The sequence below is a fragment of the Carcharhinus amblyrhynchos genome, chromosome 27 (assembly GCF_965287045.1).
Source record: "Carcharhinus amblyrhynchos chromosome 27, sCarAmb.v2.hapA, whole genome shotgun sequence".
NCBI lineage: Eukaryota > Metazoa > Chordata > Chondrichthyes > Carcharhiniformes > Carcharhinidae > Carcharhinus > Carcharhinus amblyrhynchos.
The window spans coordinates 42008062-42022683 of NC_137350.1; the positions used below are offsets into that span (position 1 = coordinate 42008062).

At 42.9% G+C, this 14622-nt stretch overlaps 2 protein-coding genes across 2 annotated transcripts in view; one reads left to right on the plus strand and one right to left on the minus strand.

The window, feature by feature from the left end:
• The window catches only part of plekhh3 (pleckstrin homology, MyTH4 and FERM domain containing H3), a 125242-nt gene extending 122586 nt beyond the window's left edge, over positions 1-2656 (plus strand). Inside the window, exon 13 of the mRNA XM_080213388.1 lies at positions 839-2656. Coding sequence (XP_080069514.1) covers positions 839-1006 — 168 coding nt within the window. The 3' untranslated portion in view covers positions 1007-2656. The remainder of the gene's footprint in view (positions 1-838) is intronic.
• Positions 2657-2758: 102 nt separating this feature from the next.
• Positions 2759-14622, minus strand: part of tubg1 (tubulin, gamma 1) — a 111561-nt gene continuing 99697 nt past the window's right edge. Inside the window, exon 11 of the mRNA XM_080213751.1 lies at positions 2759-4185. Within this exon, the coding sequence (XP_080069877.1) occupies positions 3988-4185 (198 nt within the window). The 3' untranslated portion in view covers positions 2759-3987. The remainder of the gene's footprint in view (positions 4186-14622) is intronic.

Here is a 14622-nt window from a genome sequence, read left to right on the forward strand (position 1 = left end):
CAATGTCAACTTTTTTTTGCTGTGAAATCGGTATGAACACAGAAATCAAATGTAAATAAAAGTCTTTTCTTGCTCCACGTCTGCACATATTCGGAATTAGGAAGAGGCATAGTCACACAGACATTCATGGCTACGTGGTCCCCTCAATATTAATGCTGGAAGTAGCAGGGAATCAAAACAGTCTCATTCAAAAAATACTTGAGTCTTACCTTTTGAAATTTGGAAAGGTGATGGGACACACACATATCTCTCTCCCTCACACTCGCTCCCCTCCTCCACTCCTGTCACTCACACACACTAACTTAAACCCTCCCCCCGAGTCTCTCATGCACTATTTTCTCTCACCTGAAGGCTCACTTGCCCATCCCCCTTTCACCCTGAGGCCCCCCCCCCTTCCCATTCCAAGGACTGCACCCAATGGCCCCCTGCCCCAAGGCTTGCTCTGGCCCACCACCCTGCTCAGAGTTCCATTCGAAGGCCCCCTGTTCCCATCCCTCTACTGTCACATTTGTCCAAGTGGAGGCTGGCTTCATTTGGACAAGCAGCTCTTCAGAAAAAATTTCAAAGATGCCTCTTTTGTCTTGGACCATCTGGGTTCCACGGACTCATTTGGGAACCCCTGTGTTGAGCATGGCTACCAATCTGCATTGGCAGAGGTGTCAGCAAGGGATTTATAAATGTTGCCTAGAGATTGAAAAGTGGAGAGGATTCCACAATGTCACACAATTAAATAAAAAAAATCTAATAACATGCATAACTTACAGTATGTCTTACCTTCATAAACTATGAGCTTCCCCAAAATATATATATCTGAATGTGTTTATCTTTAAATCCTTAGGTTCAAGAAATTGTTCAGCTAATGAAAAGTTACAGCGCCAGTCATGTCAGAACACCAGCCCGAACTGCTGGTCATCGAACTAGACCCATCACAACAGGTAGCCTGACCAACTTTCACAACTGTTTCCAATACGGGAATTCCAGCAGAGGAGAGACTTTAACCTTGTGAAGCATCTGATGCAGCAAAGCACAGTAGAGGAGGAACTAGTGAAACATTCACTTGTTGCTACTGGATCTCAGCACACCATATTTAGATAGTGAGCCTCAACTTAGTCTCTTATTCTTTCCAACAATCTCTGTGTAAGTTCCTGCAGCAGGGAGTTGCTCTCTTTTAGGCCTTTTACTGACCACTAATTGGTACAGCTTCACTTAAGCATTTAACATACAATAAATCACAAGCAAAAAGCTTCTTATCAGAAAACTGAGGTATCAGAATCAAAAGTTCCTGCTGCAATATCACCTTGTTGGATTGTTCTGAAAAGAGAGAGGCGAATGAATCCAGTGCCTCTTTAGGGCAAGGGTGCAAATGTGTGGGGCTTCAAGAGAACAAATGAAGCTTTAATGCTAATTTGTATAAATCATTACAAATGGGTAGGTATTCCAGTGATAATGGTCTCCTTGTAAATCAATAAAATGTGTAAAAGCTGCAAGGACTCCCAGCTCCACACACGAGTCAGATGATTAATGAAGATTACAAGTTAATTTCTTTGGTACTGATCATGTACAAGATGATGGATAGCAAGAGGAAACCATGCAGGTATTAAAATACTTAAACTTCAGATAATGCTTCTAATTTATCAAGATGCAAGATTGAGGTGAAAATGTCATATCTACTGGTATTAGTGTCCAGTTAGAAATCATAAAACATTGAAAATTAATTGTCCTTTTTACTTTTAAAAACACTACTCTTCCCAATTTAAGTATCCTAACTCTGTGCAATTACTGCTTTTCTTTTAAAAAAAATTGCAACCTGATTGTGTGAACATAAGGTAAAGGGTTTGAGGACTGATGCTGACAAGACGGGCTAACAGTCTGGAACCATTTGGATACTGTGTAATTTTGTTAAGTCTACAGAAAACAACCTGTACCAAATCCAATTACTCCTGTAAGCTTGAAGCTTCAATGAAATGGCACCATTTTTAATTATCAGGCAAGTTGTTTAAAGCTGCTGGCAGCTTTGGTTTTACACGGGACGATCCCTCCATATTGTGTCTTAAACTCACTATGCAATGGAAAAGCATTTTTATTTAACAGTATATTGCATGTTTCCTTTCTTCAATGTACAATTACAGCACAATACTGTACAGATGAATTTGTGCAATATGTAAAAAACAGAATTAAAACAACTTATTTTAGTTTAGATATTTAGAAAATGAGTTGCATTAGATTTACTTAAATATCTTCAAAACCTACTCAACACAGGCTGGATTGCAACTGCAGTGCAGTACTGACAAAGTATTGTATTGATGGAACAACTGCCCTTTGAATGAAATAACCAACATCTTGTTCCAGTACTTTACATGGATGCTAACAGTCTGCTGACACCAGTTAATGAGCAGGATGTTGGCTGGACAGCTGGTTCATGATGCAGAGTGATGCCAACAGTGTTGCTTCAATTCCTGCACCAGGTGAGGTTATTCATGAAGGCCCCCACCTTCTCAACCTTGCCCCTGACCTGAGGTGTAATGATCCTCAGGTTAAATCACCCACCAGTCAGCTCTTGCCCTCAAAGGAGAGCAGCCTTTGGTCATCTGGGCCTATGGCAACTTGACATTGGCATTAAATGTTAATAAATAACAAATTAAACAACAGCCTTGAGCAGGAAAGCACAATGTTATATTACACTTTGAAATGCAGCACAATGAAATTTTGGCTGGGAGAGGAGTGAAATATCTCAACAGCAAGTGAGGGATGCAACAGCTAATGTTCAATAGAAAAGGTTTATTAGGATGTCACATAATGTCAAATAGATTAATAGTACATTACAGCATTATGTGCAAGCTCCTCCTCCCATATTCCCACATCCCATACACAAAAGTACAAGCCAAACACAACTGAAACAAAGCTCCAATCATATCTGAGTCTCTTTGTTGAAGAGATCACTGATTAGACAATACTTTGTGACTGCGTGGAGTCTGAGCATACCAATAATACTCAAACAAAGAGATTAAAATCTAGGTTCCAGAGCCTTTTGCTAAACTGACAGGTAGCTGCTTCAGTAAATAAACAGCATACTTCATTGATGTTTCACTAGCCAAATGAAGCAACAACCTTAATATATCCCAGGATAAGCATTTGGGCTGGAGCCACATTTGCATCAGCATTTCTCTCTTCAAAGGAAGCAAACCTACCCAGTTCACTTTGTCATGGTCACTCTCCAGATGGTCTGGAGCAAGATAAGACTAGCTACCTAATGCCTTTAGTGACCTGAATATCCCAGTTTCAAATTTAAATAAGTGAAAATATTCATTTGTATGAATTGTATATCCAGCCAAAATCAGAATGGGATGAAAAATAGACATTTAGCCGACACTCAATTACAATCCCACTAAAATTTAGAAGAAAGTTGCAAACTTTTGTCAGATTTATTTTTGAAAGAACCCCTGAAAAAAAATTTTTATTCTTCACTGAGTCATCTGTGTGGTTCCTTTAGAGTTTATTTGAACACCACTTTCATGATGTGCTGCCACAAAAGTTTCATAACCCATTTACATGAAGCATGACACAGAGATTGAACAGCTCATGATGTACACAAGGCTGATTCTGTATGTTGCTCACACCAGTACTGTAATCAAAACCAGAGGGGTACATCACAATACTTTTACTGAAATTTATTTAGACAAATCTGAACAATGCCAGAATTACCAGGTTTCACTCAACTTTCCTTAGTGTCCAGCAATGGAGTGGAATAAGCTGCTGACTTACAGACACAAAGCCTCCACTGGTCTGACACAGAATATCCTGTACATTTACCATGTCCTATGACATCCAATCATTTTTTCACACAAAGGGGATTGAATAGACATATCAGACAAACAGAGATGTTAAGGTACTTACAAAGATTATTTATCAATTTAGAATACCATACATACTAGAATTCTGTAATTTTCATGTCTTGCCAATAATGGCTGACTGCAGTAACATTACATTTCACTGCTCCTGGGTGCCCCAGGAGATGTAGTCAGGACGGGTAGCAGCATGATACTCATCAATCAGTTGCTGCACAATCTCCCGAGAAGTGTCCAATTCATCAAAGTTCTCCTTAAACATATCTTCCTTGCGAAACTGCTCCAAGAAAGCTTCTCTCTTTCTAAGCTTGTCATACTGTCTGCTGGTTCTCTCAAACAGCTGCAGAGTGAGAGGATGAAAAGTTAGGAAACTGTCGAACTGTAAAATTCAGTACAACTTGCATTAAGGGAAAAGAATTTAAGAAAAGCTCTTGGTTCAACTTATTAATGCTGAAAATCCTTATTCAAGTTCCTCAAGTTTAGATCTGTATGATCAACATGCTGTGAATATTCCTATAAATTCAACCGAGAACTTTGATAATTATCATGTTCACAAAATATTCTCTGGCTGATGCACTTCCCATTCATGAAAAATCTTCTAAAGCAGAAACTTTCAGATGAGACAGCATAACATTTTTCATTTTCTTATTCTTTCACAGTACATGGGCATCACTGGTTAGGCCAGCATTTGTTGCCTAGTTCTAATTGTGCTCGAGAAGGTGGTGGTGAACTGCTGCAATCCATGAGGTGTACGTTACACCCACAGTATTGTTTTGGAGGGACTTTGATCCAGAGGCAGTGAAGGGACAACAATATAGTTCCATGTTAGGATGGTGTATGGTTAGGAGAGGAACTTGCAAATGGTGATGTTCCTGTGCATCTCTCCTGCCCTCGTCCTTGGTGGTAGAGGTTTGGAAGGTGCTGTTGAAGGAGCTTTGGTGAGTTGCTGCAATGCATCTTGTAGACTACGCATGCTGCTACTGTGCATCAGTGTGTAAGGAGTGAATGTTTGTGGGATGCCAATCAAGGGGGTTTGTTCTGGATGGTGTCCAACTTTGAGTCTTGTTGCAGCAACACTACCCAGGCAACTGGAGACAATTCCATTGTACCTTGTAGATGGTGAACAGGAGGTGAGTTACCCGCTCTGTAGTTCCTAGCCCTGACTTGCTCTAGTAGCCATAGTACTTACACAGATACACAAAAAAAAAGCTGAAGGAGGCCAGTCGGTCCTTCAAACCTGCTCCACCATTCATTTTGATCATAGCTGATCATCAAATTCAATATCCTGATCCCGCCTTCCCCCCATATCCCTTCAGCCCCAAGAGCTATATCTAATTTCTTCCTGAAATCACATGTTTTGGCCTCAATTACTTCATTTGAGTTCCACACATTCACCACCCCCGAGGTGAAGAAATTTTTCCTAAGCTAGTCTTAAAAGATTTACTCCTTATCCTCAAACTATGACCCCTAGTTTTAGATTTTGTCACTATCTGGAACATTCATTCTGAATCTACCCTGTCTAACCCTATTAGAATATTATAGGTTTCTTTGACATCCCCTTTCACTCTTCTAAACACAATTAATATAATCCTAACCAACTTGGTGTCTTATTTAACAGACCTGCCATTCCTGGAATTAGTCTGGTAAACCTTTGCTGCACTCCCTCTATATGGTTGGTAACTGAAGGCAGTTGCTAAGTTTGCAGATGATACAAAGCTAGTATTGAGGAAGCAGGGAGGCTGCAGAAGGACTTGGACAAGTTAGGTGAGTGGGCAAAGAAGTGGCAGATGGAATACAATGTGGAAAAGTGTAAGGTTATGCACTTCAGAAGGAGAAATGGAGGCATAGACTATTTTCTAAATGGGAAACTTGGGACTCCTTGTTCAAGATTCTCTTACGGTTAACATGCAGGTTCAGTCAGCAGTTAGGAAGGCAAATGCAATGTTAGTATTCATGTCGAGAGAGCCCTAGGTTCAACCACTTCAGCTGCTTCATCAATTAACTTCCTCCCATCATTAGGTCAGATGTTTGCACCATTCACAACTCTTCACATACTAAAGTAGTCCATGTTCATATGCAAGAAGACCTGGATAATATCCAGGCTTGGGCTGATAAGTAGCAAGTATCATTCACACTACACAAATGCCAAAGATCATCTACAACAAGAGAGAATCAAACTACCGCATTGTGCATATTTGTAAATTTCTCGAGGGTAATGTCTCTAGGGTATTTACTTTTGCCCCTATTATAGAAATATAGAAACTAGAAGCAGGAATAGGCCATTCAGCCTATGGAGCCTCTTCCATGATTCATCTTGATTATGGCTGATCACCGAATTCAATAACCTGATCCCCCGTTCCCCCAATATCCCTTGATCCCTTTAGCCCCAAGAGCTACATCTAATTTCTTCCTGAAATCAGACAACATTTTGGCCTCAACTACATTCTGTGGTAGTGAATACCACAGATTCGCCACTCTGGGTGAAGAAATTTCTCCTCAGCTCTAAATGGTTCACCCTTATCCTCAAACTATGACCCCTAATTCTGGACTCCTCTACCATTGGGAACATTCTTTCTGAATCTACCCTGTCTAACCTGTTAGAATTTTATAAGTTTCTGTGAGATCCCCTCTCACTCTTCTAAACTCCAGTGAGAGACTTAGTCTCTCCTCATATGACAGACCTGCAATCCCAGGAATCAGCCTGGTAAACCTTCACTGCCTTCCCTTTATAGCAAGGGCACATCCTTCCTTAGATAAGGACACACAATAGGCGTGACATCACCAATATACAATTACAACAAAACATCCCTATCTCTATTCAAAACCTCTTGCTATGAAGGCCAACGTACCATTTGTCTTCCTCACTGCCTGCTGTGCCTGCGCACTTACTTTCAGTGACTGATACGTGATGACTCCAAGGTCTCGCTGAGTGTCCACCTCTCTCAATTTACAGCCATTCAAGTAATAATCTATCTTCCTATTATTGCTACCAAAGTGGATATCCACACTATACTGTATCTGCCATGCAGATGACCACACACTCAACCTGTCTAAATCACGCTGAAGCATCTCTGAATCCTCTTCACAGCTCACCCTCCCACCCAACATTGTATCATCTGCAAATGTGGAGTTAATACATTCAGTTCCCTCTTCCAGATCATTAATATATAATGTGAATAGTTGGGAACCTAGCACAGATCCCTGCAGAACCCCAGTAGTCATTGTCTGACAATCAGAAAAAGACCCATTTATGCCAACCTTTTGTTACTATCTGCTAACCATCTTTCTATCCATCTCAAGAAATTATCTGTAATCCCATGTGCTTTAACTTTACACAGTAATCTGTTATAAGAACATAAGAAATAGGAGCAGGAGTAGGCCATCTAGCCCTTCGAGCCTGCCCCGCCATTCAATAAGATCATGGCTGATCTGTCGTGGCTCAGTTCCACTTTCCCGCCCTCTCCCCATAACCCTTAATCCCCTCTCTTATCAAAAACCCATCAACCCGCTTCTTAAAAATATTTAGCGAGGCAGCCTCCACCACTTCAACGGGCAGAGAATTCCAGAGATTCACCACCCTTTGAGTGAAGAAGTTCCTCCTCAACTCCGTTCTAAACCGCCTCCCCTTTATCTTGAGGCTGTGCCCCCTAGTCCTACTGTCCTTTCTGAGCGGGAAGAGTCTCTCCACCTCTATCCTATCCATCCCATTCATCATCTTATACGTCTCAATGAGATCTCCCCTCATTCTTCTAAACTCTAACGAGTACAAGCCTAGTTTATTCAGCCTCTCCTCATAGCTCAATCCCCTCAACTCCGGTATCAGCCTAGTAAACCTCCTCTGCACTCCCTCCAGGGCCAAAATATCCTTGCGCAGGTGCGGCGCCCAAAACTGCACACAGTACTCCAGCTGCGGCCTCACCAATGCCCTATACAGCTGCAGCAAGACCTCCCTACTTTTATATTCAATCCCCCTCGCTATGAAGGCCAGCATCCCATTCGCCTTCCTGACCACCTGCTGCACCTGCAAGCTGGGTTTTTGCGACTCATGCACAAGGACCCCAAGGTCCCTCTGCACCGTCGCCTGCTGCAGTTTTTCGCCACGTAAGTAATAGTCCTTCCTACCATTCTTCCTACCAAAGTGGACCACCTCACACTTGCCAACATTAAATTCCATTTGCCATTTCCTGGCCCATTCGCCCAGCCTATCTAGATCCTTCTGCAGACTCTCCACACCCTCCGCACAATTTGCCGTTCCCACAGGAACCGGCCCTTCAGCCCTCCAAGCCTGCGCCGCTCATGAGCCCAACTAGACCATTCATTTGTATCCCTCCATTCCCAGTCCGTTCGTGTGGCTATCTAGATAAGTCTTAAACGATCCCAGCGTGTCCGCCTCAACCACCTTGCTTGCAGCGCATTCCAGGCCCCGACTGCCCTCTGTGTAAAATACACCCCCTGACATCAGTGTTGAACCTTGCCCCCTTAACTTTCAACTTGTGACCCCTTGTGTTGTCACCTCCGACCTGGTAAAAAGCTTCCCACTGTTCACCCTACCTATGCCTTCATAATTTTATAGACCTCTAAGAGGTCACCCTTCATCCTCCGTCTTTCCAGGGAGAACAACCCCAGTTTGCCCAATCTCCCCTCATAGCTAAGACCCTCTATACCAGGCAACATCCTGATAAACCTTTTCTGTACTCTGTCCAAAACCTCCACGTCCTTCTGTAGTGTGGCGACCAGAACTGGATGCAGTATTCCAAATGTGTCCTAACTAACGTTCTATACAGCTGCAACATCATTCGCCAACTTTCATACTCTATACCCCGTCCAATAAAGGCAAGCATGCCATATGTCTTCTTCACCACCCTCTCGACCTGTGCTGCCACCTTCAAGGATCTGTGGACTTGCACACCCAGGTCCCTCTGTGTCTCTATACTTCTGATGGTTCTGCCATTTATTGTATAGCTCGTCCTTACATTAGATCTACTGGAATGCATCACTTCGCATTTATCTGGATCAAATTCCATCTGCCATTTCTCTGCCCAATTTTCCAGCCCATCTATATCCTGCTGTATTCTCTGACAATGTTCATCGCTATCCGCAAGTCCAGCAATCTTTTTGTTGTCCACAAACTCACTGATCACACCAGTTACATCTTCTTCCAAATCATTTATATATATCACAAATAGCAGAGGTCCCAGTACAGAGCCCTGCGGAACACCACTAGTCACAGACTTCCAACCGGAAAAAGACCCCTCCACTGCTACCCTCTGTCTTCAATGGCTAAGCCAGTTCTCCACCCATCTAGGTAGCTCACCTGTTATCCTGTGATATTTAACCTTTTGCACCAGCCTGCCATGAGGGACCTTGTCAAACACTTTACTATAATCCATATAGACGACATCCACGGCCCTTCCTTCGTCAATCGTTTTTGTCACCTCCTCAAAAAACTCAACCAAATTTGAGGCATGATCACACATCACACATGATGTGTGTTGAAAACTTTGTCGAAAACCTTCTGAAAGTCTAAATAAACCACATCCACTGGTTCTCCTCAGTCAACTCTACTAGCTAAATCCTCAAAAAATTTCAATAGATTTGTTAAGTGTGATTTCCCTTTGGCAAATCCATGCTGACTTTGATTATACCACTGCCTTCCAAATGCTGAGTTATGAAATCCCTGAAAATAGAACAAAAATAGAAAATTACAGCACAGGAACAAGCCTTTCGGCCTCCAAGCCTGCACCAACCATGCTGCTCGACTTAACTAAAACCCCCTACCCTTCTGGGGAACCATACCCCTCTATTCCCATCCTATTCATGTATTTGTCAAGACGCCCCTCAGAAGTCACTACTTTATCTGCTTCCACTACCTCAGCTGGCAACAAGTTCCAGGCACCCACTACCCTCTGTGTAAAAAATCTGCCTCGTACATCTCCTTTAAACCTTATCCCTTGCACCTTAAACCTGTGTCCCCTAGTAATCGACTCTTCCACCCTGGGAAAAAGCTTCTGACTATCCACTCTGTCCATGCCTCTCATAATCTTGTAGACTTCTATCAGGTCTCTCCTCAACCTCTGCCGTTTCAGTGAGAACAAACCAAGTTTCTCCAATCTCTCCTCATAGCTAATGCCCTCCATACCAGGCAACATCCTAGTAAATCTTTTCTGTATCCTCTCCAAAGCTTCCACATCCTTCTGGTAGTGAGGCAACCAGAATTGAACACCAAATTCCAAGTGCGGCTTAACTAAGGTTCTACAAAGCAGCACCACGATTTGCCAATTTTTAAACTCAATGCTTCGGCTGATGAAAGCAAGCATGCCGTATGCCTTCTTAACTACCTTCTCCACGTGCACTGCCACTTTCAGTGACCTGTGTACCTGCACACCCAAAGCCCTTTGCCTATTAATACTCTTAAGGATTGTGTCATTTACTGTATATTTCCTATCTGTATTAGATCTTCCAAAATGCATTACCTCACATTTGTCCGGATTAAACTCCATCTGTCATCTCTCCAAAGTTTCCAACCGATCTATATCCTGCTGCATCCTCTAATCGTTCTCATCGCTATCCGTAAATCCATAAAATCTTCATGTCGTCCACAAACTTATCAATCAAACCAGTTACATTTTCCTCCAAATCATTTATATATATTACAAACAGCAGAGATCCAAGCACAAGAAATGCCACTCATCCCAGCCCTCCATTCAGAAACACACCCTTCCACTGCTACCCTCTGTCTTCTTTGACTGAGCCAGTTTTGTATCCATCTTACCAACTCACCTCTGATCCCATACGACTTCACCTTCTGCACCAGTCTGCCATGAGGGACCTTGTCAAAGGCCTTACTGAAGTCCATAAATAGACTCTAGCAACTCCTCAGTACCAACATTAGGCTCACTGGTCCATAGTTCTCTGTTTTCTCTCTACCTCCCTTTTTGAATAGTGGGTTTACATTAGCTGCCCTCCAATCTGTAGCAACTATTCCAGAGTCCAAAGAATTTTGGAAATGAACCAATGGATCTACTATTTCCAGGGCCACTTCCTTTATTTAGGCTTTCAGAAGGTTTTTGACAATATGTGTGATGTGTGACCATGCCTCACAAACTTGGTTCCTTAAGTACTCTGGGATAAAGATTATCAGGACCTGAAGATTTATCCACCTTTAGTCCCATCAATTTCCCCAAACCATTTCTCTGCTAGCGCTGATTTTCTTCAGCTCCTCACTAAAACATGTTTCTCTCAGAACATCTGGTACATTTTTCAAGTCTTCCTTTGTGAAGACTAAAACAAAGTACAAATATAATTCCGTAACCATTTCTTTATTCCCTGTTATGAATTCTCTCGTTTGACTGCAAGGGGCCCACATTTGTTTTTGTCAATTTTTTTCTCTTTACATATCCATAGAAATTTTTACAGTCAGTTTTTATGCTCTCCGCTAGCTTACTGTCATACTCTATGATTCCCTTAATCAATCCCTTGGTCCTCCTTTTCTGAGCTTTAAACTGCTCCCAATCCTCAGGCCTATTCTTTTTTCTTGCCAATTTGTAGGCTTCTTCGTTGAATCTAATGCTATCTTTAATTTCCCTTGTAAGCCATGGTTTGGCCACAATTCCCTTACCACTCTTGAGCCAAACCGGAGTAAGCAAACAAAGAAACAAAGAAGAATACAGCACAGGAAACAGGCCTTTCGGCCCTCCAAGCCTGCGCCGCTCATGCTTCCAACTAGACTATTCGTTTGTATCCCTCCATTCCCAATCTGTTCATGTGGCTATCCAGATAAGTCTTAAACGACCCCAGCGCATCTGCCTCTACCACCTTGCTTGGCAGTGCATTCCAGGCCCCCACCATCCTCTGTGTAAAATACGTCCCTCTGACATCTGTGTTAAACCTTGCCTCCCTCAGCTTGAACCTGTAACCCCTTGTGTTCATCACCTCCAACCTGGGAAAAAGTTTCCCACTGTTCACCCTATCTACGCCCTTCATAATTTTATAGAACATGGAACATTACAGCGCAGTACAGGCCCTTCGGCCCTCGATGTTGCGCCGACCTGTGGAACCAATTTAATGGCCTCTAACCTAAACTATTCCAATGTTATCCATATGTCTATCCAACACCATCTGAACGCCCTTGAAGTTGGCAAGTCCACTACTGCTGCAGGCAGGCCCTTACTACCCTCCGAGTGAAGAACCTACCTCTGACATCTGTCCTCAGTTTAAAGCTACATCCCCTTGAGTTAGCCATCACCATCTGAGGAAAAAGGCTCTCACTGTCCACCCTATCTAATTCTCTGATCATCTTGTATGCCTCTATTAGGTCACCTCTTAACCTTCTTCTCTCTAACGAAAACAACCTCAAGTCCCTCAGCCTTTCCTCATAAGACCTTCCCACCATACCAGGCAACATCCTGGTAAACCTCCTCCGCACCCTTTCCAATGCTTCTGCATGTTTCCTATAATGCAGTGACCAGAACTGTACGCAATACTCCAAGTGCGGCCACAACAGAGTTTTGTACAGCTGCAACATGACCTCATGGCTCCGAAACTCAATCCCTCTACCAATAAAAGCTAACACACCGTACGCCTTCTTAACAACCCTATCAACCTGGCTGCCAATTTTCAGGGATCTATGCACATGTACCCCGAGATCTCTCTGCTCTTCCACACTACCAAGAGTCTTTCCATTAGCCCAATACTCTGTAATCCTGTTACTCCTTCCAAAGTGAATCATCTCACACTTTTCCGCATTAAACTCCATTTGCCACCTCTCAGCCCAGCTCTGCAGTTTATCTATGTCCCTCTGCAAACTGTAACATCCATCCTCACTGTCTACAACTCCTCCGACTTTAGTGTCATCCGCAAATTTACTAACCCATCCTTCTACACCCTCATCTAGGTCATTTATAAAAATGACAAACAGCAGTGGTCCCAAAACAGATCCTTGAGGTACACCACTAGTAACTGAACTCCAGGTTGAATATTTCCCATCAACCACCACCCTCTGTCTTCTATCAGCTAGCCAATTCCTGATCCAAACTGCTAACTCACCCTCAATCCCATGCATCTGTATTTTCTGCAGTAGCCTACCATGGGGAACCTTATCAAACGCTTTACTAAAATCCATATACACCACGTCAACTGCCTTACCCTTATCCACCTCTTTGGTCACCTTCTCAAATGAACTCAATATGGTTTGTGAGGCACGACCTACCCTTCACAAAACCATGTTGACTATCCCGAATCAAATTATTTCTCTCTAGATGATTACAAATCCTATCTCTCATGATCCTTTCCAAAACATTGCCCACAACAGAAGTATAGCTCACCAGTCTATAAATTTTCAGGATGGTCTCTACTCCCCTTCTTGAACAAGGGGACAACATTTGCTATCCTCCAGTCTTCTGGTACTATACCTGTAGACAATGATGACATAAAGATCAAAGCCACAGGCTCTGCAATCTCCACCTTGGCCTCCCAGAGAATCCTAGGATAAATCCCATCTGGCCCAGGGGACTTATCTATTTTCACACTTTCTAGAATTGCTAACACCTTCTCCTTATGTACCTTAATCCCGTCTAGTCCCGCTATATACCTCTTATATATTATTCTATTAGGTTGCCCCTCATCCTCTGTCTTTCCAGGGAGAACAACCCCAGTTTACCCAATCTCTCCTCATATTGAAGACCCTCCATACCAGGCAACATCCTGGTAAGCCTTTTCTGTACTCTCTCCAAAGCTTCCATGTCCTTCTGGTAGTGTGGCGACCAGAACTGAACGCAGTATTCCAAATGGGGCCTAACCAACGTTCTATATAGCTGCAACATCATACACCAACTTTTATACTCTATGCCTCTGAAGACAAACATGCCATATGCCTTCTTCATCACCATCTCCATCTGTAGTGCCACCCTTAAGGATCTATGAACCTGCATACCCCGTTCCCTCTGTGTCTCTATATTCCTGTTGGTTCTGCCATTTATTGTATAGCTCCCCTCTACATTAGTTCTACCAAAATGCATCACTTCACATTTATCTCGATTAACTTCCATCTGCCATTTCTCCGACCAACTTTCCAGCCTATCTATAACCTGCTGTATTCCCTGACAATGTTCATCAGTATCCACAAGTCCAGCAATCTTTGTGCCATCCGCAAACTTACTGATGACAACCGTTACACCTTCTTCCAAATCATTTATATATATATATCACAAACAGCAGAGGTCCCAGTACAGAGCCCTGCGGAATACCACTAGTCACAGACCTCCAACCGGAAAAAGACCCCTCCACTGCAACCCTGTCTTCTAATGGCTAAGCCAGTTCTCCACCCATCCAGCTAGCTCTCCTTTTATCCCGTGAGAGTTAACCTTTTGCACTAACCTGCCATGAGGCTTTGTCAAACACTTTACTAAAATCCATATAGACGACATCCATGGCCCTTGCCTCGTTAATCTTTTTTGTCTCCTCCTCAAAAAAATTAACCAAATTTGTGAGGCATGACCTCCCTCTTACCAAACCATGCTGTCTATCACTAATGAGATTGTTCCGTTCTAAATGTGCATACATCCTAAGGATCCGCTCCGACAATTTCCCTACCACGGACATCAAGCTCAACGGCCTATAATTACCCGGGTTATCCTTGCTACCCTTCTTAAATAATGGGACCACATTTGCTATCCTCCAATCCTCTGGGACCTCACCTGTCACACACCTGACGAAGGAACACTGTTTCCGAAAGCCTGTGGGATTACTATCAAATAAACTGGTTGGACTTAAACCTGGT